The sequence below is a fragment of the Engystomops pustulosus genome, chromosome 7 (genome assembly GCF_040894005.1).
Source record: "Engystomops pustulosus chromosome 7, aEngPut4.maternal, whole genome shotgun sequence".
Classification (NCBI taxonomy): Eukaryota; Metazoa; Chordata; class Amphibia; order Anura; family Leptodactylidae; genus Engystomops; species Engystomops pustulosus.
In genome coordinates, this window is record NC_092417.1 from 26,755,332 (window position 1) to 26,782,097 (window position 26,766).

Consider the following 26,766-nt stretch of genomic DNA (forward strand, 5'->3'; position numbering starts at 1 on the left):
GTGCGGTGTCTTCGCTTGTTTCTCTGAGAACACATCAGCGGGTTAGACTTGCTATGGCGTGGTACCACCAGGTAATTTACTTCCTGAATTGCCGGGGGAGAGGGGGAGCTACTTGTCAGACTAAGTCTGACAGGTGTGATACTATGAAAGGCTGCAAAATGAGTTGAAAGTAGTACTAGAGCTGAAAGGTTGTAATAGTAGTTAGGGTGGGAACGAGGAGGAGGAAATTTAGATATTGCAAACTGTAATAATATGTTAGTGGGATTGTCTAAATCTATAGTTCTATTGCATATTAACCATCATGGCCCACGGGTAGATTCCTGTTAGCATTTCTGCAAAGGAAACATGTGATAGGTTAGATTAATCAATATAATCTATGTACATATCAATGAGGAATACTATAAAAGACAAAGGATTAAAGACTGGAAAAATAAATAAAGAGACAATGGGGCAGATTTACTTACCCGGTCCATTCGCGATCCAGCGGCGTGTTCTCTGTGGTTGATTCGGGTCTTCCGGCGATTCACTAAGGCAGTTCCTCCGACGTCCACCAGGTGTTGCCGCTTCGCTGAAGTCCGCCGAGGCCCGCCGGAGTTCACGATCCTATACCTGGTGAAGGTAAGTGCGTGTCCCGCATTTTTTTAAATGCAGCGCTTTCTCCGAATCTGTTTTTCGTTCGGCTACGCCCCCGATTTCTGACGCATGCATGCTGGCGCCGATGCGCCACAATGCGATCGCGTGCGCCAAAAACCCAGGGCAATACAGGGAAAATCGGTGCAAATCGGAAATATTCGGGTAACACGTCGGGAAAACGACAATCGGGCCCTTAGTAAATGACCCCAAATGAGAATTCAAAGGGTTACTCAGTTCATGCGAAGCTCTGGATGTTGTAGTCTCTGTTCAAACCATCAGGGGCCAGAGTCTGTAGACTATAAATCCAGAAGGATTCTTTCTTCTTCAGTAGGGTGATGCGATCACCCCTAGCATTGTCCACACTTTCAATCACCTGAAATTTCGGTTGATTGACTGAATGACCGGCACTTGCAAAATGGGCGGGGACGGGCAACAGGAGGTTTGATGTCTGTATGGTGGATTTATGTTTTGAGATGCGGTCACCTAAGTGCTGGTTAGTTTCCCCAACGTAGGGGAGAACGCAAGGGCATTTTATGAGATAGATAACATAGGTAGAGTCACAGGTGTGGTAGCCTTGAATTTGGTATCGCTTACCCGTATGTGGGTGTGTGAAAGAGTCTCCTTTCTAGACATTAGTGCATTGAGCACAGTGGAGACGTGGAAGGGTGCCCTGTCTTCTAGTATTCAGGAATGTCTGCCTGGGAATCCTCGTGTTGGATCCTATGTCTGCCCTCACCAATCTGTCTTTGAGATTGGGGGGGTCTCTTAAAGCAGGGAAGGAAAGGGTTTTCAAATTCCTTGATAGCTGTGTGGCCTTTTTGTAGGATAGACCAGAATTTTCTTATAGATTTGTGTATCCTGTACATAAACGGATGGTATTGATGTATGAATGGGATACGGGGTGGTTTGGGTTCTGAGCTTCTGGGTCTGAGAGAGTGAGTCCTACTTTTATTGAGAATGGAATCTGGATAGCCTCTCTCTTTAAATCGTTCTTGCATGTTGTCTAAAAGTGCTGTAAGGCAGTTTGTCTTGCTTACAATGCGTTTTACTCGCTGAAACTTTGAAATGGGGAGAGAATTCTTGGTCGATGTAGGGTGGCAGCTCGTGTAAAGAAGAAGGTTATTTCTATCCATGGTTTTGGTGTAACGATCGGTCCAAACATTACCGGTGCGGTCTTTTTTAACCATTGTATCAAGAAAGCTAACCTCCTCATTGCTGTGATGCATAGTGAACTGTAGCTTTGCCCAGATAGAATTGAGGAATGAGAAGAATTCCTCTAGTGATTCCAGTGGCCCTTCCCATATGCAGAATATATAATCTATATAGCGTTTCCATATTTTACAGTGATCCTGAAAGAATTTATTGGGGTAGATCATCTGTTCTTCAAAATTAGCCATGTAAGCATTTGCATATGGGGGGCACATTGGAACCCATTGCCGTTCCCCGGCGATGTATGTAGAAGTTGTCCTGGAACAGAAAAAGGTTTTTTGTTAAGGCTATGAGACAAAGACGTGAGTGCACGACCACCGGGCCAGAAGCAGAAATGAAGACGGGTAAGTAGGAGCTAGTGGGCGCAGGAGCACCCATGACACTCTTGTAAAAAATCCAAAATGCTGCTGACAGGAGTAAGAGCACAGAGATGTCTTCTGTAAGTCAATACATAATGTCCTGTGATTAATAATAAGGAGGGCTAAGGAGAACCAGTATCTACCACTGTATGGTGGAATGCTGGTACACTCGCTTTGGGAGTACATTAGGATGGGCTTTGGTAGTGACAATTGCAGCAAGGGAAAAAAGCTGACTAGCTGGGCAGTGAGGTTCATTGGGCATTAACACCTTTTTTCAAAGTGAAATGTTTGACCTTTTTGGGGGATCTTTTTTGTTGCTAAAGTTGATATCAAGAAACCCGTCAAATCCAAATAGTTGCTGGAGTGATTTTTTCCTCAAAGTCCAGGAAATCAGTTTTTGTGGTTTTGAATTTCCCAAATTTGAATTTTTTTTGTTGTAGATGTCAAGAAATCTGTGTCAAATCCACATAGTTGATGGAGTGATTTTTGGTCACAGTCCAGGGTGTCAGTTTTTGGGGTTCTGTATTCGCCAAATTTCAATTCTTTTTGGTTGCTAAAGTTAATATCAAGAAATCTGGAACAAGAAAACAAAGAGGGGAGGGTAAGCGAGTAGGTGTCACATCCAAAATATACTAATCAGATCCAGAGAAGAAAAACAGCGGATGTGTAGAAAATATCAATTTATTAATTCATAAACAAGACAATAAAAACATTTAAAAACCCAATGAAGGGAATGACAAACATAAAGGACTCTCCTTAATAAGGTATTCCTCACGTAAATGACAAAACAAAAATAGAAAAAATGAACAAGGCTGTCAATTAGATATATATATACACATCATCCCAATAATGGGGTTCAAATGATGCTTAAGAAAAGATTATATACAATTAAAGTGCATCGTGGATACAATCACAGACAGTTTCACTATAACAATGTAATATAAAACACAAAGATGATAGTGCACAAATAAAGTGCTGTGTGCAGAGTAATAGCAGCCAAGAGAACATAAGGGAGTAGGTTCAAGTGAATAAAACAGAAAGTAAATGCATCATATTACCTAGTATAATGTATGAGGGGGAGAGCCCACGGATGCCCCACGCGTATCGCCCGTCTGCAGCATAGTAAGGGGACGTTACAGCAAGGGTCACCCTGTGAGGCCAGAACTGCCAGTGTAATCTAGCGGCAGTGTGTCGATTAACAGCCCAAAGGCTCTCGATTGGTTGACTAGGTCGTCCACTTCCTCCAAAATGACATCTGACAACCCCAGCCAAGAGTCCATGGGTTCGTCAGATACAACCCTTAGTTGACAGGGCCCAGGAGCAGGTCAGCGGCCCTCACCTGTCCTCAACCAGCCTCAGTCCTGTTCAGTTCCCTCAGCCAGAGATCTACTAGATGGTCCGTGCTCAGTGCCACTATACAGAGAGGACGAATTCTTTGAGGACAGTCAGCAGCTACTTGGCAGTGAAGAGGTGGGGGAGACACCGCTGCTGGGAAAGTGGAGATGTGGAGGGTGGAATGAGAGGTTATGTTGCACTTGCAAGTAGTCAGACTGTGCATACTGAGACCTTTGAGGAGATTAGCAGTGACAGGGAATCACAAATCGATGATGATGTAGCTGATCACACTTGGGAGCCTGGTGAAGCAAGAAATTCATCATCATCGCCAGGAGAAGAGGGTGTCAGCTTGCGTGTCAGTCAGCGAAGCAGGCAGCAAGTTGCTATTGTGGCCGTGAGTCAGCAGGGTGGCAGAAGTGCGAGGATGGGAGCTAAATGGCCGCAGGGTAAAAAATCCGTTTCCCATAAGGGTAGTGTTCCTCAGTTTATGGCGGTAATATTCCTCACCGTATGGGGGAAGTATTCCTCACTGTTTGGTGGTAGTGTTCCTCACTGTATGGGGGTAGTGTCCCTCACTGTATGACCATGGTGTTCCTCACTGTAAGGTGGTAGTGTTCCTCACTGTATGGCGGTAGTGTTCCTCACTGTATGGCTGTACTCTGCACTGTAATGAGGTAGTGTGTCTCGCTGTATGGCGGTAGTGTCCCTCACTGTATTTCTGTATTCTTCACTGTATGGAGTTAGTGTTCCTCACTGTATGGGGGTAGTGTTCCTCAATGAATGGCGATAGTGTTCCTCAGTGCATGGCTGTATTCTTCTCTGTGTTGCGCTAGTGTCCCTCACTGCATGGATGTAGTGTTCCACACTGTATGGCCATAATGTTCTTCATTGTATGGTGGTAGTGTTCCTCACTGTATGGCGGTTGTGTTCTTAACTATATGGCTGTATTCTTCACTGTATGGTGGTAGTGTTTTTCACTGTACAGCTGTAGTGTTTCTCACTGTATGGGGGTAGTGTTCATCAGTGTATGACGGTAATATTCCTTACCGTATGGGGTTAGTATTCCTCACTGTATGGGGGTAGTGTTCCTCACTGTATGGGGTTAGTATTCCTCACTGTATGGTGGTAGTGTTCCTCATTGTTTGGCTGTATTCTTCACTGTATGGAGGTAGTGTCCCTCACTGTATGGCGGTAGTATTCCTCACTATATGGGGGTAGTGTCTCTCACTGTATGGCGGTAGTATTCCTCATTGTATGGCTGTATTCATCACTGTGTGGAGGCAGTGTTCCTCACTGTATGGAGGTAGTTTTAACCACTATATAGCCATAGTGTTCCTCACTGTATGGCTGTATTCGTCACTGTATGGCGTTAGTGTTCCTCACTGTATGGGGGTAGTATTCTTCACTGTATGGGAGTAATGTCCCTCACTGTATAGGGATAGTGTCCCCCACTGTTGAGGTGGTAGTGTTCCTCATTGTTTGGTTGTATTCTTCACTGTATGGAGGTAGTGTCCCTCACTGTATGGCGGTAGTATTCCTCACTATATGGGGGTAGTGTCCCTCACTGTATGACCATGGTGTTCCTCACTGTAAGGTGGTAGTGTTCCTCACTGTATGGCGGTAGTGTTCCTCACTGTATGGCTGTACTCTGCACTGTAATGAGGTAGTGTGTCTCGCTGTATGGCGGTAGTGTCCCTCACTGTATTTCTGTATTCTTCACTGTATGGAGTTAGTGTTCCTCACTGTATGGGGGTAGTGTTCCTCAATGAATGGCGATAGTGTTCCTCAGTGCATGGCTGTATTCTTCTCTGTGTTGCGCTAGTGTCCCTCACTGCATGGATGTAGTGTTCCACACTGTATGGCCATAATGTTCTTCATTGTATGGTGGTAGTGTTCCTCACTGTATGGCGGTTGTGTTCTTAACTATATGGCTGTATTCTTCACTGTATGGTGGTAGTGTTTTTCACTGTACAGCTGTAGTGTTTCTCACTGTATGGGGGTAGTGTTCATCAGTGTATGACGGTAATATTCCTTACCGTATGGGGTTAGTATTCCTCACTGTATGGTGGTAGTGTTCCTCATTGTTTGGCTGTATTCTTCACTGTATGGAGGTAGTGTCCCTCACTGTATGGCGGTAGTATTCCTCACTATATGGGGGTAGTGTCTCTCACTGTATGGCGGTAGTATTCCTCAGTGTATGGCTGTATTCATCACTGTGTGGAGGCAGTGTTCCTCACTGTATGGAGGTAGTTTTAACCACTATATAGCCATAGTGTTCCTCACTGTATGGCTGTATTCGTCACTGTATGGCGTTAGTGTTCCTCACTGTATGGGGGTAGTATTCTTCACTGTATGGGAGTAATGTCCCTCACTGTATAGGGATAGTGTCCCCCACTGTTGAGGTGGTAGTGTTCCTCATTGTTTGGTTGTATTCTTCACTGTATGGAGGTAGTGTCCCTCACTGTATGGCGGTAGTATTCCTCACTATATGGGGGTAGTGTCTCTCACTGTATGGCGGTAGTATTCCTCAGTGTATGGCTGTATTCATCACTGTGTGGAGGCAGTGTTCCTCACTGTATGGAGGTAGTTTTAACCACTATATAGCCATAGTGTTCCTCACTGTATGGCTGTATTCGTCACTGTATGGCTGAAGTGTTCCTCACTGTATGGCGGTAGTGTTCTTCACAGTATGGCGATGGTGTTCCTCTTTGTATGGATCTTTTCTTCACTCTATGGCGGCAGTATTTCTCACTGTATGGAGGTAGTGTTCCTCGCTGCATGTCACTATTGTTCTTCACTGTATGGCAGTAGTATCCCTCACTCTATGGCAGTAGTGTTCCTTACTGTATGGGTTTGTGTTCCTCACTATATGACGGTCGTGTTTTTCACTGTATGGCCCTAATGTTCCTCACTGTATGCATACAGTGTTCCTCACTTTACAGTTGTTCTCTTAACTGTATGGAGGCAGTGTTCCGCACCGTATGGGGGTAGTGTTCCGCACCGTATGGGGGTAGTATTCTTCTCTGTATGGCGGTAGTGTTCCTCTCTGTAAAGCAGTAGGGTCCTTCTCTGTATGGCTGTATTCTTCAATGTGTGGCGGCAGTGTTACTCATTTTATGGCCGTATTGCTCCTCACTGTATGTCAATAGTATTCCTCAATGTATGTTAGCAGTGTTCCTCTTTGTATAGATATTTTCTTCACTGTATGACGGTAGTATTCCTCACTGTATGGAGGTAGTGTTCCTCATTGTAGGGGAGTAGTATTCCTCACTTTATGGCAGTAGTATTCCTCACTGTATGACGGTAGTATTCCTCACTGTATGGAGGTAGTGTTCCTCATTGTAGGGGAGTAGTATCCCTCACTGTATGGCGGTAGTATTCCTCACTGTATGACGGTAGTATTCCTCACTGTATGGAGGTAGTGTTCCTCATTGTAGGGGAGTAGTATCCCTCACTGTATGGCGGTAGTATTCCTCACTGTATGACGGTAGTATTCCTCACTGTATGGAGGTAGTGTTCCTCATTGTAGGGGAGTAGTATCCCTCACTGTATGGCGGTAGTATTCCTTACTGTATGGGGTGTCGTTCCTCATTATATGCTGGCAATGTTCCTCACTGTATGGGGTAGTGTTCCTCACTGAATGGGGCTAGTGTCCCTTCCTGTATGGCAGTAGTGATCCTCACTGTATGGCTGTATTCTTCACTCTATGGGGGGCAGTGTTGCTCAATGTATGGCTGTAGTGTCCCTATCTATATGACGGTAGTGTCCCTCACTGTATGGCGGTAGTTTTCCTCACTGTATGGAGGTAGTGTTCTTCACTGTATGGAGGTTGTGTCCCTCACTTTATGGGAGTAATATTCCTCACTGTATGACTGAATTCTTCACTGTATGGGGGTAGTGCCCCTCACTGTATGTCTGTATTATTCACTGTATGGTGTTAGTGTTCCTCACTGTATGGCTTTAGGGATACCAAATTTGTATAGTTTATATAATGTTTTTATACATTTCCAAAAATAAAAACCTTCTCTACAAAAAAAAATATTTTGCCTTCTACTGGCACTAATATGTTTTTTATACTTAGGTGTACGGAGCTGTGGGTAATGTCATTTTTTGTGACTTTGATGTTGTTTTCATTGCTGTACTTGAAAAGACTATACAACATTCTGATCATTTTTTATTGAATTTTTTTATATTTTTCAAAATGACAAAAAAGTGCAATTTTTTACTTTTACCCCCTATTTTCTGCTACGGGGTTAAACTCATTGAATAAAAGTTTTTTTATTTAGATAAATCTGGCATTTTTGGCAATAGCTAACGTGTTTATTATTTTTACTGTTTATTTATTTTTAGATCAGTTCTAGGGAAAGGGGGGTAATTTTTAATTTTTACTTGTTTTCAGACTCCCTAGGACACTTTAACCCTAGGTTATCCTATACGTGAGCCCTCTCCATATACCCGCACCCGGCATGTGACGTACTGTTACGTCACACGTCGTGATTCATTATGATTCGATTCTGTTCAAATCTAATTTTCTCTGAAAATTCGATGAACCGGATCAAACCAGATTTAGATAAATTTGCCCATCTCTAATTATATTATATTGCTAAAAATAAAAAATAAATTGCATCACTTACATGCATTTTTTTCTTCCTATTGTGTATTTTAATTATTATACACTGTAAATACTCTTATTATTCATGTGTTTGTCTGTTTATTTATTTTTATGTGCTTTTATGTCCTGTTTGTATTAATGTTAAGTGATTTGTTGAATAAATATCTTTCTGGGATTAATAAAGTATCTTAACTTATCTTATAAGGAAAGGGATGTTCTTGAATATTTATTTATTTTATTTTTTCATATTTCAGACTATATAACTATAATAATAATAATAATAATAATAATAATAATAATAATAATAATAATAACTATTATTATTATTATTATTATTATTATTATTATTATTATTATTATTATTATTTTAGACCCCCTATGGCCTTTTAACCCTTAGGGGTGTAATAACTAATACATTATCCATGTAGGAAATAAGTATTTTATACCTTGCTGATTTTATTAATTTTCCCACCTACAAAGAATGAGGAGGTCTGTTATTATTATTATAGGTACACTTCAAATGTAAGACAGAAACTAAAAAAAAAAAAAAAAAAATCCTGATAATTTTAATTAATTAGCATTTTAATACATGAAATAAGTGTTTGATCCCATAGAAAAACAATGTAATATTTGGTACAGAAATAAATTATAGAGGTCCGAAGTTTCATGTATTTTTTGACCATGTTGGCACACACTGCATCAGGGAATTTTGGCCTAGTCCTCCATACAGATACTCTCTAGATCTTTCAGGTTCCTGACCCCAGGGGGGGGGAGGGAGATCTTGCATGGAGCCCAAGACCTTGGACGATTGATGGTCATACAGTGTTTCTTCCATTTTGTAATAATTGTGTAATTGTGTCCATAATAACTGTATAACAGTTGTTGTCTCACCAAGCTGCTTGCCTATTATCCTTTAGATCATCCAAGCCTTGTGCAGGTCTACGATTTGTCACTGGTGTCCTAAGACAGCTCTTTTTTTGCCCATGGTGGAGAGGTTACAGTGTGATTGCGTGTGATTTTTGCTCGTAGATGATCAAATACTGATTTCATGCAATACAATGTGATTTATTTTTCTTATGTTATGTCTCTCACAGTTGAAGTGATCTACAACAACGATTACAGACCTCTCCATTCCCTGTTAGTGGGAAAAGTAGCAAATTTGGATTGGGATCAAATACTTCTTCCCACCAATGTACTGTAATAGACAGCAAAATAGTCTTCTAACAGGCTCCAATTATTATAGCAACTGATTAGCCCCCTTGGCCATGCAGAATGGTGGCCACCAAGTGAACCACTGTTAGCTGCTGCAGTCTGGTTTGTCCACGACACATAACAAGCCACACTGCCATGATCATAGCAAGCACCAATAGAAACAGTTGCTGGCAGATGATGCCTATGTTACATGGAGAATGCTCAGTACATGAGCTCTATCCATACGCAATTTCCCAACCAACCAATGTATTTTACAATGAGAATGGGTAAAACTTAATATTGCTAAGATAATATGGATACTGGATGTGTTTAATTTTTTTGTTTTGTAACTAAGATAATCAAGAAAAACATCTTCAGATCTCTGTATTCTAAGGGTAATAACTTTTTAAATTCTTTGTATGCATTTTTGGCTTATGTTTTACGGAACGATGTAAAGTTTTTCATGGTATATTTTTTGAGACCAATTAATTAATGACCTGCATGAAAATTTTTCTGACCCACCTGGGGAGATCATCTTATGTTCTTTTATTAGCTTCTTTGATTTATAAAAAACTGAATGGAAAACTAAAGGATCCTAAAAGGAATTATTATTTGTAGCCCCTTGAGAATTTTGGCTGCTATATAGTTAGCCCACAATTACAATGTGGGTGAAGGAGCACCTCCACTTATGGAGGGTTTAGCTGATACGGTCTTTACGTAAGTATGTGTCATTCTGATTATAAAAGAAATATTTACATGTTTACCACCTCTTCCCCAAACTAAAGATCATTACACAACCTACAAAAGATCATTACACAACCTAAAGACCGTTTAAAATCCTTAGGTAACCTGATAACGCAAAACGTTTAAAAAAATGTCCAACAGGTTAATTAACCAATTATGAATTTGCTATGTTTTAATTTTAGATTTGACACCCACGCACAACTAAATCTAACATAATTGTCAATATTACGCAAATGTGACTTCCATGGAGCTTTATAAATGGCTTAATAGTAATTTCATAGTAGTTACAATGTGGTCATATAGGATAATTATACACATGTAATAAGCATGTCCCTGCCAGAACAGATATTGTTATTTCTGCTTTGTGATTGGATGGATTTCCATCTCTTACATGTATATAAGGCAGATCTGACGGAAAGATTAGTATTCCTCTCAACAGAGAGACAAATTCTTTGAACAGTAGAGAGAAATCTTATCATCATGGGCAAAATTTACCTCCTTCTCCTAATGTTCGTAGCAGATCAGGTAGTAGGTGTCCCTCTATTCCCATCACAACAGGTAATATACTTACTCGTATGTCTGTATTACTATACTACTGCATCCATTTTTTACTCGTATGTCTGTATTACTATACTTCTGCATCCATTTTTTCATCCGTTTCACTGTATTTCAATTTTTTTAATGGTTTACATTTTTTTGCTGCTATTTCAGATCAATTTCTCTAGTTATGCTAAAATCTTTACCTATTACTTTCATTACAAATAACTAAACAAAGCAGCAGTTTATAGTTTATTATCTCTGTACTTGGCTGATCCAGAGTCGGAGATAGTTACTGACTGGCTGACCGTATTTTATACGGGGGAAGCCTTTTATCACTTGGAACTTTGTGTAACCGGAAGTCAGATATTACACAAAAGAAGGAAGACAGCAACCCCCACTTTCCAATGGAAATACTTATATAGTTGATGCTCGTAGCTGGCGATCCTGGCATTCGAATCCACCTAAAACCAATCAATACAAAGAGGTCACAGTATCCAATAAAGTAAAAAAAAAGTTGATTTTTAAATTCATCTGAGCATAACATCTGCAATGTTTGGATTCTCCAAGTATCTTTCATGCTTGACAAAAGATTCATAGGTGACTATTCTCTGCTCATCCTTCTGGATCTATCGGCAGCGTTCAATACTGTGGACCACCAGCTGCTCCTTAGGATGCTTCACTCCATTGGCCTAAAGGACACTGCACTCTCTTGGTTTTCTTCCTATCTCTCTGACCGCACTTTCAGTGTCTCTCATCTCCCTCTCAGTGTCGGGGTTTCTCAGGGCTCAGTCCTAGGTCCTCTTCTCTTCTCCCTCTATACTGCCCCCATTGGACAAACCATCAGCAGATTTGGTTTCCAGTACCATCTTTATGCTGATGACACCCAGCTATATACTTCTGCACGTAACATCACCCCTGCCTTAATCCAGAACACTAGTGACTGTCTCTCTGCTGTCTCTAACATCATGTCCTCTCTCTTCTTGAATCTTTCTAAGACTGAACTTCTTGTCTTTCCACCATCTACTAACCAAACCAACCCTGACCTCGCCATCTCGGTCTGTGGGATCACTATAGCACCGGGGCAGCAGGCCCGCTGTCTTGGGGTTGTGCTGGACTCTGACCTCTCCTTTTTACCATATATTCAATCTCTTGCTCGCTCTTGCCATATGCATCTCAGAAACATCTCCAGAATCCAGCCGTTTCTGACATTTGAAACTTCTAAAATGCTAATTGTTGCACTTATTCACTCTCGACTAGACTACTGTAACTCCCAACTAATCGGTCTTCCACTCTCTAAACTCTCTCCTCTTTAATCCATTCTTAATGCAGCAGCCAGGCTCGTCTTTCAGGCCAAACGCTACACGGATGCCTCCAGTTTGTGCCAATCACTGCACTGGCTACCTGTCTCCTTTCGTATTCACTTTAAAATAATAACCCTCATCCACAAAGCTCTGAATAATGCTGCACCTCCCTATCTCTCTTCTCTCATCTCAGTCTATCGCCCTTCCCGTGCTCTTCAATCTGCCAGTGACATTAGATTAATCTCTACCTTAATTCGAACCTCCCATGCACGTATCCAGGACTTCTCCCGAGTTGCACCAATTCTCTGGAATGCCCTTCCCCAGACTCTGAGACTAATACCCACCCTTCAAAGCTTCAAACGTGCTCTTAAAACCCACCTCTTTAGGCAAGCCTATCACACTCGCTAACTGCTTGAAATGTCAACTCTCCCTTTACTAATCCATCCTATGTCCTATCTCCCATCTGTTATCTGGCAAACAGCTGATATATATCAAGCTCTAGGCTTCTCTGCAGTCTTTTTCACCTAGGACCCTGTAAATAAGATGGCGGCTGATGGCTGGTTCAAGCAGCAACATCGTTGTTTAGTAAATTATTTATTAAATTATTTTATATTGTTCCCTTATAAAGAATGGCTGGACCATTATACAACCTCTTGTGTCACCCCCTCATCCTCATAGTCTGTAAGCTCTTGTGAGCAGGGCCCTCACTCCTATTGTTCCATATGACTGTTTGTTCTTTGTATTGTAATATAGTTGTATATGTCCCCTATGATTTGTAAAGCGCTACGGAATTTGATGGCGCTATATAAATAAAGATTATTATATTATTATTATTATTCATAGATAATCGAAACTTTGCAGATGTGGATTATAATACACATACTTTACAGAACAAAAAAGCTCCATGAATCTCTTATAAAGGAATAATGTGAATAATTACAAATCTTCTTCTTCCCACAGCTGCCTGTACATGATTTTGGTGATAATGGTAAGTACTCTTTCTGTATTTAGGTACATTTTATAGTGGCATGCCAAATTCAGTTCTGGTTTCCTGGTGTACTGTTATACTAAGCACTAATTGTAATGCATTCCCCCTATAACTTACAAAAGATTATCTTAAGCTTGAGATTGTGTTGATATATTAACCCTAGTCTAATGGTCTCAAAATTTTTGATGAACCTAAACTAAATAAAATCACACTTAATTAGGAAGAAGATCCCAATATTTTCATCCTTTGATGTAGTAAGGGATAACAATAGTTATGAAGATCTAGCAGGCCCATTGTTTTATTGTATATATAATCCGAAATACTACATTGGGAACATGGTGGAGTTATTTGTTCCTAAGATTCTATGAATAACACATTCAGTAGCTTAATCAGTAATATTTTATTAATTTAGAAAATATTTACTATTCTAACATTTTATAAAAATCATATTTGATCTAACTGACTAATGCTAGTCATTAGAACGTGCTTCCCTTCCATTAAATGTTTTAATCATGAATCCAATTTTCCTTAATTTTAACAGAAAAAATATTAGACGAGATTAAGAAATATACCAATTCCAATCCTAACACAAGTAAGTATTTACCCTATTTCATACATAGAGATGACATATTTCACCACAAATCGTTTTTAGACTTAACACTTAATTTTTGGCTTTTTATAATCTACTTTCCAAAGCCGTAAACCCTTTTATTGCCCTGCCAGCTTTGTTTTCCATGTGACAGGATAGATATTTTCTAAATTTTCTGACCATCTGGTTTTTATTTTTTTGATGTCCCAAATTTTATTAGTAATGAATTGTTGTTCAAAAATAAAGATGAAATATATTAATGTTTTTATTATATTGATAAAGTAAAGATTAACAATAAATCTGTTAAATATTGCTATTTTAGTTATTGGTAGAGTTACAGCTAAGAATATTATTTAACACGTTCTTTTATTTACTGAAGATCAATATTTAATCAATAATAATCTCACTATATATGTAATTGTACAAATTACAGATGTGAAAGATGGAGAAGAACTTGTGGGAACCTTCAGCAAAATAGCAGCGGCCAATAAAGGTAACAACTCTTGTACAGTAGAAGTAAACTGATGATAAGATGATAGAAAGTCTAAACTAAATAATTCTTGTAAAAAAATGGAAAAGCTTCTAGGATTCGAGAAGAGGGGGTAATAAAGAAAGTCTAATCTCAGTTACTTTGTCTCTGGTCTCCTTATCAATACTATGAGCTGGTGGTGTTGGCGGTCATGTGACATTGGCTTTGGCCAAAATAAATTTCAATGTTTCGTAACTTTGGTTGGTGGACACTAATGTATACTTATATAGTGGTATCAGTATTGTTCTTATATTTTGCCTTTAGGTATTTCTAAGCCTGTACACGATGGAGACATACTGATAAAAAGTGGACGTAGTGCTAGTGACTGTACACAGTGCTTTTGGACCAAATCTGCAGACGGGCTAGTCTATGTACCCTACAACCTCTCCTCTGATTATGGTCAGTTATTTTCTTATTTATTTCAAACATAACGGGAAATTGTTTATTGTATATATTTCCATCCTTCATATATATATATATATATATATATATATATATATACATATTCTTCTTACCTCCAGGTGATTCTCATCTCAAAGTGTTTCAGACTGCCATGGATGAATATGAGACGCTCACCTGTGTTAGATTTGTAAATCGAACAACAGAGAAAGACTACCTCAACATTGTGTCCAGACAGGGGTAGGTTTATCTATTTATATAATCTATCTTTTCTGTATATAAAGTACATTGGGGCACATTTACTAAGGGTCGCACGCTCACTTTTATCGGAATGTGCACCGTTTTGGGGCTAAAACGGCTTGCACATGTATTTAAGAAGTGTATGTTCTGGGATTGTGGCACATGTGACCCTGTGTGCCGGCTTCCATGCTACACAAATTGGGGGGCGTGTCATCGCATTGTCCGACTGATTCAGACGGAGCACGGGATTTAACTTTCAAATTGTGTCACAAGTCCATCTACTAAAATACACCGCTAAAAAGATGATGACCTAAAAGATGTTGGATCTAAAGAGGGAAGCAACACTTTCATGTCTTCGGGTCAAGATTTAAATAAATTGCGGCACGGTGCATTATCGTTGAACAATGTATTTTCTTTGAACTCCAGCAGCAATGTAAGTAAATGTGCCCCATTATATTCACTGCTTGTTGTAATAGGAAGAGGTTTCTTTTTAATACACATCTTTCTTTATGGTTTATAGAGATTGGTAACTCTTGATGTAAAGATTGTTATATTTTGGACCCAAATGCACATTCTCTTTTTAGTTTTTAATATGATGTAAAATGTTTTGTGGTGCTATAGACCAGATGTTATCGACATCTAAAGTTACACTCCCCTAGTGGGAGGAGATTACTGGAAAATAGGAAAAGAAAAAAGCTTTTACAACATAAAACATATTAATAATTAAGATTGTACAACTATAATTAATTACTATAATATTTTACAGTACATTGTTGATAATAGTAGATTTATGTTAAATATGTAACTTTAAGATGATTTGTAGCTGAAATAAAAAATAAAGTAAAAATAAGTTAGCAGATATCCCTGCTAATAATGAAGACCTCCCAAAATATAAGAAAAAAAGTTAAACCCCCCATAGAGTCTAAAACTGACTCACGGCAGGCACAATATGACTCTGCTCACCTTATCTTTTACATGATTTTGGAATTTTTTTTATTGCAGATAAATTATATATAAAAGAGGGAATTCTAGCTGGAATATTTTATACCCCACCGGAGGGGGAATGGGCGGGGTAACTAAATGGGGTAAAAAGTGGTAACAAGTTTCCTTTGAAGTCCAACAATTCCAATTTTTTCCTACAACATTAGCTGCTGATTGAAAACTAAAACATTATCATACACAATAGATGATTTGTTGACTTATACATTTATCTATGCATGGCAAAAAACGAGAAAAGAATTTAATTTTCTGTTACTTCTACAATATGTCCTTCTTTTTGCTTATACTTTGAGAATCATCTCACCAAATATAAAAAATAAAGCATTTTCATATCTATTCAGGTGTTACTCATATGTTGGGCGAATAGGAGGAAGTCAGTGGGTTGGACTAGATACTGCAGGTTGTATGTATAGAGGAACTGTACAACATGAGCTAAACCATGTGCTGGGGTTCAACCATGAACATAGGAGGAGCGACCGGGATAATTATGTCACCATCAACTACCAGTATATTTCCCCAGGTAAGGAACTTACTGAAAATATAATCCTATATATTATCTCTTATATTTGATGTTTTTATCATTAAAAATATGTGATAAGAGTTGACAACAATTAAAACGAGTGACACATCCCAATTACTAGACTAATACAGTTATATCGTTGTATAGGTGATTGGTCACAATTTGGAAAAGTCAACACCAATAATCTTGGCCTGGAGTATGACTTTGAATCCGTGATGCATTATGAAAGGTAAAACCACAATTTCTTTCTTTATTAGTGATAACATGTAATTATTATAAATGTAAGAATTGTTATTATTATAATGACATGAAATATTTTCTCATATGATGGATAATAATCTCACAATTTCATGTTTCAATCTTGTTCCTCTCTTTCCGGTATCTCCCAGTTGGGCATTCTCTAACACTTCAGGACAACTCACCATTGTACCCAAACGAAACCCAAATGTCCGAATTGGACAACGTGATGGTATAAGTGTTCTGGATGTTGCTAAAATCAATCGATTGTACCAATGCAGTAAGTTCTACAATTTTCAAATCCTTTACCCAAAACTTTTCACTCTGTAATCTGTGAATCATAATGGACCAATAGAGATGTTATACATGTTATGTTATCATCCAATCAATAACATGAATTACTTTTTTCTCTTTTAGATGTCTGTGCCACGTTACATAATAAGGACAGTGGAATTCTGACCTCAGCCAATTACCCATCAGCCTACCCCCATGGTGCCAACTGTGTTTGGCTGATCAGAACACCATCAGGACAGGTACAGTACTTAAGAAGCATGACCTGTCACATAGAACCAAAATTATCTCTCAGAAATAAAGATTTTTTAAAAAACAAAATACATATATGCGGTGATATTACAGACAATATGTCGTAGGGATGAAAGAAGGAAAAAAGATGCAATGGCAAAAAAGACACCAAGTCACATAGTTCTGTTCATTCCCTGTGTGCTTGCCCCCTACTGTCTTTTCTTTTAGGCTGCAATAGTAGTATAATGTCCATAGAAGGATAATCCTTCTCTTTAATTGGGCGACACGGTGGCTGAGTGAGTAGCACATCTGCCTTGCAGCACTGGGGTCCTGGGTTCGAATCCCACCCAGGTCAACATCTGCAAAGAGTTTGTATGTTCTCTCCATGTTTGCGTGGGTTTCCTCCGGTTTCCAGGTACTCCATGTTTACATGTGACTGTTATCTGAAAGCCGACATTCTTTTTGAAAATTACAATCTGCCTGGAAGAGAAGGCGAGATGTGATTACAAATCGGACTGTGAACTCTGATGGCTGGCTGACTGGCTCTTTTGTCTCCCCGGCAGATCATAAGTAAAGACAGAAACTGAAAAGTAGATCTAGGCAGCAACAAGGAGAGTATAGACTTTAGGACATTTTTTAACACTATTGTTCATTAATTTGAGTTCATATCTATTTGTTTCCAGGTTTCATTGAACTTTGATGCCTTTGATCTCCAGTCATCTCCTAATTGTAAATCAGACTACGTGAAGATCTATGATGGTCCCTCTAAGAGATCTCCTGTGTTGCTGGACAAAACCTGTGGAACTGGACAGATACCTCCGATTGTTGGAACTACTAACCAATTACTGGTGGAGTTCTCCAGTGATAGCAGTGTTGCTGGGGTCGGCTTCAAAGCTTCATACAGCTCGGGTATAGTCCTACATTCACATTCTCAAAAACATTTTTGCTTTATTTTTGCTTTACCAATTACAATGTTACAACATGCTAATCCAAAAGCCCTTCTATTTTAGGCATTAAACTCATAGGGGCAGATTTATCAAGCTATCTGAAAGTCAGAATATTAAGAGTTTCCCATGGCAACCATACACAGCCTCCTTTTAAAATATTCATGAGCACTGGTAAAATGAAAGCTGAGCTGTGATTGGTTGCCATGGGTAACTAGAAATATTCTGACTTTCAGACAACTTGATAAATCTGCCCCACAGTGTTGGATTCCCAAAATGGACCATGATTAGGCCAAATGTTTTTTGTTTTTTTTAATGTTGTACTTAAGCTTAGTAAATGGGTTTATACATTTTGATAAACAGTAGTACTAGGCAAAGTGAGTTAAAGTTATGGCATGGGACAATTAAAGATTTAGAATTAGTTTAAAAATAAAATTTAAGACTATAAATTCCTCTTGTAATTACTTTTACATTCATTTTAGTTATAGTAAGTAAAGGGATCTCCTGTGGGGAAATTGCCTTTACTATGGCAGCTGGGAGGCTTAGGAAGGCTTGTAGGCATGATGATCACACACTTGGGACCTTCCATAGACTACAATATATGATTGTGGAACTATGGCATACAAATCACAAAATATAATTATAGATACACTTTTTGTACAAATATTATAACAATAAATTGTATTCCCCTTAGTGAGATGTGGAGGAACCTTTTATACACCAAACAGAGTCTTCACCAGTCCCGGACATCCCAAAAACTACCCACCAAACTTGGATTGCATCTATAATATTACAGCTCCTGTTGGAAAGAAGGTAAAGTTTTCTTTAATAGATTTATGTTCTAGAAATATAGAATATACTGATATACTTCCCTAAATTAACACTGTATAATAATGTACAGTGAGCTCATGAATTATTCACATGTTATAGTCTTATCCTTTACACTAGATGACAATTATATTATGATCACATTACATTGTTCCTTTCTGATCTTTACAGGTCCAGTTGGCCATTACTGATCTTGAGCTAGAAGATGGTCGATGGTGCCAATACGACAGGGTAGAGGTCACCGATGGCATCATTGAATATGGTCCAGCATGTGGTAATGAAAGGTTCCCAGTCTTGACCTCTCTTGGGAATAACATGGTGCTGAGATTTGCTAGTGATAAGGCTGAAGAGTATAAAGGATTTAAAGCGTCCTATACATTTGGTGAGTATTACAGATCTGTCCCATATTCCTCAGATACGGTCATCTACATGCAGTTTTTTAGCTTGTCATCACTTTGTATAGAGATTTTTATGAACAAAAATACCAAAAATATCCTATAATAAATCTCCCAGAGCCATATATTTTATTTTTTCCTTAGCAGTAAAACAAAAACTTTTAGTTTTCACCAGATTGTCATAAAAAAATAACATGTCTTAAATTGTGTAGATTCAGAATGATAAGAGTGTCTAATACTGTATATCTGTCTGTGTATTTCTTCACAGTATAAAAGCCGTGCATCGGACAGTAACATAATTCATGAGGATTTGATCTAAAAAAAGATTTTACAAGGAAACTGAAGAAACATCATTGTTACGCTACTGACTCTCTTTCACGGAATCAAATCTTAATAGAAATATACCAATTAAGAAATTATTACTTTTCTCTTGCCCCCTTCTCGCTTGTCTTGTCGATAAAAAGTAATTCAATAAAGTTTCTTTTTGCATGATCTATGATATGTTCAGTCTGAAATCATTTTCAAAGCATGAATATCTGTATGTGATAATGGGAGGGTGTGTGATAATGCCTGCCATGTAAATGCTAGTAAGGCATTAATGTGTGATATAAGGGCCTGGTCCAGGCTCATTGCTTTTGATAAAATAAGGTTCAAGTACCCTAGGGGGTCTAAAATTAACCCTTTCAGGAACTGGCCCTTTTTTGTTTTTTCATTTTCATTTTTTACTCCCCATGATCAAAAATCCATAACTTTTTTATTTTTCCATGTACAGAGCTGTGTGACGGCTTATTTTCTGCGTAACAAATTGCACTTCATAGAGATTGTATTGAATATTCCATGCCGTGTACTAGGAAGCGGGAAAAAAATTCCAAATGCAGTGAAATTGGTAAAAAAAACGCATTTGTGCCACCTTCTTGTGGGCTTGGATCTTACGTATTTCACTGTGCGCCCCAAATGACAGGTCTACTTTATTCTTTGGGTCGGTTTGATTACGGGGATACCAAATTTGTATAGGTTTTATAATGTTTTCATACATTTAAAAAAATTAAAACCTCCTGTACAAAAATTTTTTATGGGATTTTGCCATCTTCTGGCGCTAATAACTTTTTTATACTTTGGTGTACTGAGCTGTGGGTGGTGTATTTTTTGCGGATTTTGATGACGTTTACAATGTTATCAATTTTAGGACTGTTCGACCTTGTGATCACTTTTTATAGAATTTTTTAATTTTTTTAAATGACAAAAAAGTGCCATTTTCGACTTTGGGCGCGATTTTTCGTTACGGGATTAAACGCAGTGAAAAACCGTTATTATATTTTGATAGATCGGGCATTTTCGGACGCGGTGATACCTAATGTGTTTATGATTTTTACTGTTTATTTATATTTATATCAGTTCTAGGGAAAGGGGGGTGATTTGAGTTTTTAGGCTTTTTTATTATAATTTTTTTTTTTTTAACTTTTTTTTATTTTTATTTTTAGTACTTTTCAGACTCCCTAGGGTACTTTAACCCTAGGGGGTCTGCACGATCCTATCATATACTGCCATACCACAGTATGGCAGTATATGTTGATTTTACTACTCATACATTACAATGTGCTAATAGCACATTGTAATGCATGGGTTAACCCGAAGTAGCCTCGGGTCTTCGCGAGACCCGAGGTTACCATGGCGATGGATCGCCGCTCCCCGATGACGTCACGGGGAGCGGCGATTCTCGAAAAGATGGCGGCGCCCACGCGCCGCCATCCTTTTGAAGCCGCCGGCAGCATTGCCGGCGGCGATCGAGGTGAAAACACCCGCGATCGGTGCTAGCACCGATCGCGGGTGTTACCGGTAAGCCTTTGCTGCAATATGCAGCAAAGACTTACCGGCTATGGAGAGGGCTCAGCGCGTGAGCCCTCTCCATGCACCCGCGGCCGACCCGTGACATGCTATTTTTTTTTAGTTAAAAAAAGTAGAAATTTCTAAAAAAAAAGTAAAAAAAAATGTTTAAAGTTTAAAAATGAAGCTCAAATCACCCTCCTTTCCCTAGAAGTGACATTAGCAAAATCATAAACATGTTTGGTATCATCACGTCCAAAAATGTCCACCTATCAAAATATAAAAATTGTCAGAATAGCCACTTTTTCACCAATTAGCACCACACATTTTTTTGAATAAAAATTCATCAAAAGGTTGTACATTCCCCCAAATAGGTGCATAGAGAATATCATCTTGTCCACCAAAAAATTGTATCTTACACTGCTCCGTACACCAAAATATAAAAAGTGTCAGAATAGGGCAAAATCTAGGTTTTTATGTATAAAAGGTTCTAGTTTAATTTAAAATCTATTAAAACATGATAAAATCTATATAAATTTATTGGTATTTCTGGGATCATACCAACCCAAAGAATACATTTGTGGTGTCATTTGGAGTGCAGGGTGAATATTGTAAAAACAAAGCCAAAGTAAAAATGACACATATCCAGCTTCCCAAGACACAACATGGAATATTTTATGAAAGCACACAAACGAAAAATGGCAGTGGTATTAAGGGATTAAGGCTAGTTGTCCTTGAGTGAGTTCGGTTTGAGAAACTCTCCCTGTTTTTGGAAGCTTTTCCGGAAAAAACCTTTGATCCCTGGACTGAACTGCACATGTCAGATAAGTCCATTGATTAGTGCCTCAGACAAAAATTGCTCCTTGGCAAAGGACTAAAGCTTCATTTACACAGCCATGAGCTCACCTGGACCGGATTCCGGGAATAGCATAGAGCTGGGAATAGAAGGGAGGTACAGTGAGCACTCCCCAAGCATCGCTTTCACATGGTGCAATTCTATAAAAAACTGGACTTGTCCTACATTTTTGGTAGTATGAATGGGGCCAAGTAGATTCTCTACATGCTTTGTAATGATTATTGAATTATGGAGTGGACCTATAGATTGGTCCTTTATTTGACCTGATGAAGGGGGTAATACATCCCCGAAACATGTTGTCCCTTGTCAACATATATGTGAAATAAATGTCTAATTGAATACATATGTATTTTCTTGTTACTACCCACTTTCTATATGACATTAAGTAGCGCGCAAAGATTATTCTGGTATTTCTAGACCCTATGTTATTATTTGTTCCTCTAAGGACTCTGTGCCTTTGAACCAGAACTCGCAGCAACTTTGCTGTCCTTCTGACTATCTCACTGGGGAACAGCATTTCTCTTCATTGTCTTTCAAAAATCACTTTACATTTGGAGCGTGGTGTAACTATACTCTGACTGATTTATCGAGTTTGGCATAGAGATGTTGGGCCCCTTAGGCATCGGAGGACATGACATACGTGGACCTAATGAGACTCCAGATCGGATGAGAACACCAGGATATTGTCTGGGTAGACAATGAAACAAGTGTAGAGCAGGTCTCTAAAAATATCATTGACAAATTCCTGGAACACTGCTGGGGCAAAGGCATGACAAGATACTCAAATTGTCTGTCACTAGTATTGAAGACAGTCATCCATTCACCGCATTCACAGATACGGATGAGGTTTTAGGCCCCTTGCAGATCCAGCAGTGTGAAAAACTTGGAACCCTGCTGGCAGTCAAAAAGTTCTTTGATCAGAAGCAGGGGATAGCGGTTTTTCATTGAGACCGTGGTAATCAATGCAAGGACGAAGGGAGCCATCTTAGCAATGTAGAAGAATCCTGCACCAGCATGAGTAGATGATTTGTGGATGAACCCCTTCTGCAGATTCTCCTCCATTTAGGATGAACTTGCTGTGATCTCGATTACGGTGAGTGGATATACCTATCCTCGTGGAGGAGATGTGCCTGGTAACAGTTCGATAGGGCAGTCGTAGGGTCGGTGCGGTGTCTTCGCTTGTTTCTCTGAGAACACATCAGCGGGTTAGACTTGCTATGGCGTGGTACCACCAGGTAATTTACTTCCTGAATTGCCGGGGGAGAGGGGGAGCTACTTGTCAGACTAAGTCTGACAGGTGTGATACTATGAAAGGCTGCAAAATGAGTTGAAAGTAGTACTAGAGCTGAAAGGTTGTAATAGTAGTTAGGGTGGGAACGAGGAGGAGGAAATTTAGATATTGCAAACTGTAATAATATGTTAGTGGGATTGTCTAAATCTATAGTTCTATTGCATATTAACCATCATGGCCCACGGGTAGATTCCTGTTAGCATTTCTGCAAAGGAAACATGTGATAGGTTAGATTAATCAATATAATCTATGTACATATCAATGAGGAATACTATAAAAGACAAAGGATTAAAGACTGGAAAAATAAATAAAGAGACAATGGGGCAGATTTACTTACCCGGTCCATTCGCGATCCAGCGGCGTGTTCTCTGTGGTTGATTCGGGTCTTCCGGCGATTCACTAAGGCAGTTCCTCCGACGTCCACCAGGTGTTGCCGCTTCGCTGAAGTCCGCCGAGGCCCGCCGGAGTTCACGATCCTATACCTGGTGAAGGTAAGTGCGTGTCCCGCATTTTTTTAAATGCAGCGCTTTCTCCGAATCTGTTTTTCGTTCGGCTACGCCCCCGATTTCTGACGCATGCATGCCGGCGCCGATGCGCCACAATGCGATCGCGTGCGCCAAAAACCCAGGGCAATACAGGGAAAATCGGTGCAAATCGGAAATATTCGGGTAACACGTCGGGAAAACGACAATCGGGCCCTTAGTAAATGACCCCCAATGAGAATTCAAAGGGTTACTCAGTTCATGCGAAGCTCTGGATGTTGTAGTCTCTGTTCAAACCATCAGGGGCCAGAGTCTGTAGACTATAAATCCAGAAGGATTCTTTCTTCTTCAGTAGGGTGATGCGATCACCCCTAGCATTGTCCACACTTTCAATCACCTGAAATTTCGGTTGATTGACTGAATGACCGGCACTTGCAAAATGGGCGGGGACGGGCAACAGGAGGTTTGATGTCTGTATGGTGGATTTATGTTTTGAGATGCGGTCACCTAAGTGCTGGTTAGTTTCCCCAACGTAGGGGAGAACGCAAGGGCATTTTATGAGATAGATAACATAGGTAGAGTCACAGGTGTGGTAGCCTTGAATTTGGTATCGCTTACCCGTATGTGGGTGTGTGAAAGAGTCTCCTTTCTAGACATTAGTGCATTGAGCACAGTGGAGACGTGGAAAGGTGCCCTGTCTTCTAGTATTCAGGAATGTCTGCCTGGGAATCCTCGTGTTGGATCCTATGTCTGCCCTCACCAATCTGTCTTTGAGATTGGGGGGGTCTCTTAAAGCAGGGAAGGAAAGGGTTTTCAAATTCCTTGATAGCTGTGTGGCCTTTTTGTAGGATAGACCAGAATTTTCTTATAGATTTGTGTATCCTGTACATAAACGGATGGTATTGATGTATGAATGGGATACGGGGTGGTTTGGGTTCTGAGCTTCTGGGTCTGAGAGAGTGAGTCCTACTTTTATTGAGAATGGAATCTGGATAGCCTCTCTCTTTAAATCGTTCTTGCATGTTGTCTAAAAGTGCTGTAAGGCAGTTTGTCTTGCTTACAATGCGTTTTACTCGCTGAAACTTTGAAATGGGGAGAGAATTCTTGGTCGATGTAGGGTGGCAGCTCGTGTAAAGAAGAAGGTTATTTCTATCCATGGTTTTGGTGTAACGATCGGTCCAAACATTACCGGTGCGGTCTTTTTTAACCATTGTATCAAGAAAGCTAACCTCCTCATTGCTGTGATGCATAGTGAACTGTAGCTTTGCCCAGATAGAATTGAGGAATGAGAAGAATTCCTCTAGTGATTCCAGTGGCCCTTCCCATATGCAGAATATATAATCTATATAGCGTTTCCATATTTTACAGTGATCCTGAAAGAATTTATTGGGGTAGATCATCTGTTCTTCAAAATTAGCCATGTAAGCATTTGCATATGGGGGGCACATTGGAACCCATTGCCGTTCCCCGGCGATGTATGTAGAAGTTGTCCTGGAACAGAAAAAGGTTTTTTGTTAAGGCTATGAGACAAAGACGTGAGTGCACGACCACCGGGCCAGAAGCAGAAATGAAGACGGGTAAGTAGGAGCTAGTGGGCGCAGGAGCACCCATGACACTCTTGTAAAAAATCCAAAATGCTGCTGACAGGAGTAAGAGCACAGAGATGTCTTCTGTAAGTCAATACATAATGTCCTGTGATTAATAATAAGGAGGGCTAAGGAGAACCAGTATCTACCACTGTATGGTGGAATGCTGGTACACTCGCTTTGGGAGTACATTAGGATGGGCTTTGGTAGTGACAATTGCAGCAAGGGACAAAAGCTGACTAGCTGGGCAGTGAGGTTCATTGGGCATTAACACCTTTTAAGATTTCAAGAAATCTGTGTCAAATCCACATAGTTGATGGAGTGATTTTTGGTCACAGTCCAGGGTGTCAGTTTTTGGGGTTCTGTATTCGCCAAATTTCAATTCTTTTTGGTTGCTAAAGTTAATATCAAGAAATCTGGAACAAGAAAACAAAGAGGGGAGGGTAAGCGAGTAGGTGTCACATCCAAAATATACTAATCAGATCCAGAGAAGAAAAACAGCGGATGTGTAGAAAATATCAATTTATTAATTCATAAACAAGACAATAAAAACATTTAAAAACCCAATGAAGGGAATGACAAACATAAAGGACTCTCCTTAATAAGGTATTCCTCACGTAAATGACAAAACAAAAATAGAAAAAATGAACAAGGCTGTCAATTAGATATATATATACACATCATCCCAATAATGGGGTTCAAATGATGCTTAAGAAAAGATTATATACAATTAAAGTGCATCGTGGATACAATCACAGACAGTTTCACTATAACAATGTAATATAAAACACAAAGATGATAGTGCACAAATAAAGTGCTGTGTGCAGAGTAATAGCAGCCAAGAGAACATAAGGGAGTAGGTTCAAGTGAATAAAACAGAAAGTAAATGCATCATATTACCTAGTATAATGTATGAGGGGGAGAGCCCACGGATGCCCCACGCGTATCGCCCGTCTGCAGCATAGTAAGGGGACGTTACAGCAAGGGTCACCCTGTGAGGCCAGAACTGCCAGTGTAATCTAGCGGCAGTGTGTCGATTAACAGCCCAAAGGCTCTCGATTGGTTGACTAGGTCGTCCACTTCCTCCAAAATGACATCTGACAACCCCAGCCAAGAGTCCATGGGTTCGTCAGATACAACCCTTAGTTGACAGGGCCCAGGAGCAGGTCAGCGGCCCTCACCTGTCCTCAACCAGCCTCAGTCCTGTTCAGTTCCCTCAGCCAGAGATCTACTAGATGGTCCGTGCTCAGTGCCACTATACAGAGAGGACGAATTCTTTGAGGACAGTCAGCAGCTACTTGGCAGTGAAGAGGTGGGGGAGACACCGCTGCTGGGAAAGTGGAGATGTGGAGGGTGGAATGAGAGGTTATGTTGCACTTGCAAGTAGTCAGACTGTGCATACTGAGACCTTTGAGGAGATTAGCAGTGACAGGGAATCACAAATCGATGATGATGTAGCTGATCACACTTGGGAGCCTGGTGAAGCAAGAAATTCATCATCATCGCCAGGAGAAGAGGGTGTCAGCTTGCGTGTCAGTCAGCGAAGCAGGCAGCAAGTTGCTATTGTGGCCGTGAGTCAGCAGGGTGGCAGAAGTGCGAGGATGGGAGCTAAA

The 26,766-nt window shown here is 39.8% G+C and overlaps 1 protein-coding gene across 1 annotated transcript in view; it reads left to right on the forward strand.

Annotated features, from left to right (window-relative positions):
- The first annotated feature begins 2,131 nt into the window (after positions 1 to 2,131).
- The window catches only part of LOC140070159 (embryonic protein UVS.2-like), a 28,806-nt gene continuing 4,171 nt past the window's right edge, over positions 2,132 to 26,766 (forward strand). Inside the window, exons 1-14 of the mRNA XM_072116496.1 lie at positions 2,132 to 2,186; positions 9,243 to 9,340; positions 12,885 to 12,912; positions 13,454 to 13,504; positions 13,935 to 13,994; positions 14,295 to 14,429; positions 14,552 to 14,669; positions 16,010 to 16,188; positions 16,336 to 16,417; positions 16,578 to 16,705; positions 16,843 to 16,958; positions 17,631 to 17,856; positions 18,586 to 18,704; positions 18,891 to 19,101. Coding sequence (XP_071972597.1) covers positions 2,132 to 2,186; positions 9,243 to 9,340; positions 12,885 to 12,912; positions 13,454 to 13,504; positions 13,935 to 13,994; positions 14,295 to 14,429; positions 14,552 to 14,669; positions 16,010 to 16,188; positions 16,336 to 16,417; positions 16,578 to 16,705; positions 16,843 to 16,958; positions 17,631 to 17,856; positions 18,586 to 18,704; positions 18,891 to 19,101 — 1,606 coding nt within the window. The remainder of the gene's footprint in view (positions 2,187 to 9,242; positions 9,341 to 12,884; positions 12,913 to 13,453; positions 13,505 to 13,934; positions 13,995 to 14,294; positions 14,430 to 14,551; positions 14,670 to 16,009; positions 16,189 to 16,335; positions 16,418 to 16,577; positions 16,706 to 16,842; positions 16,959 to 17,630; positions 17,857 to 18,585; positions 18,705 to 18,890; positions 19,102 to 26,766) is intronic.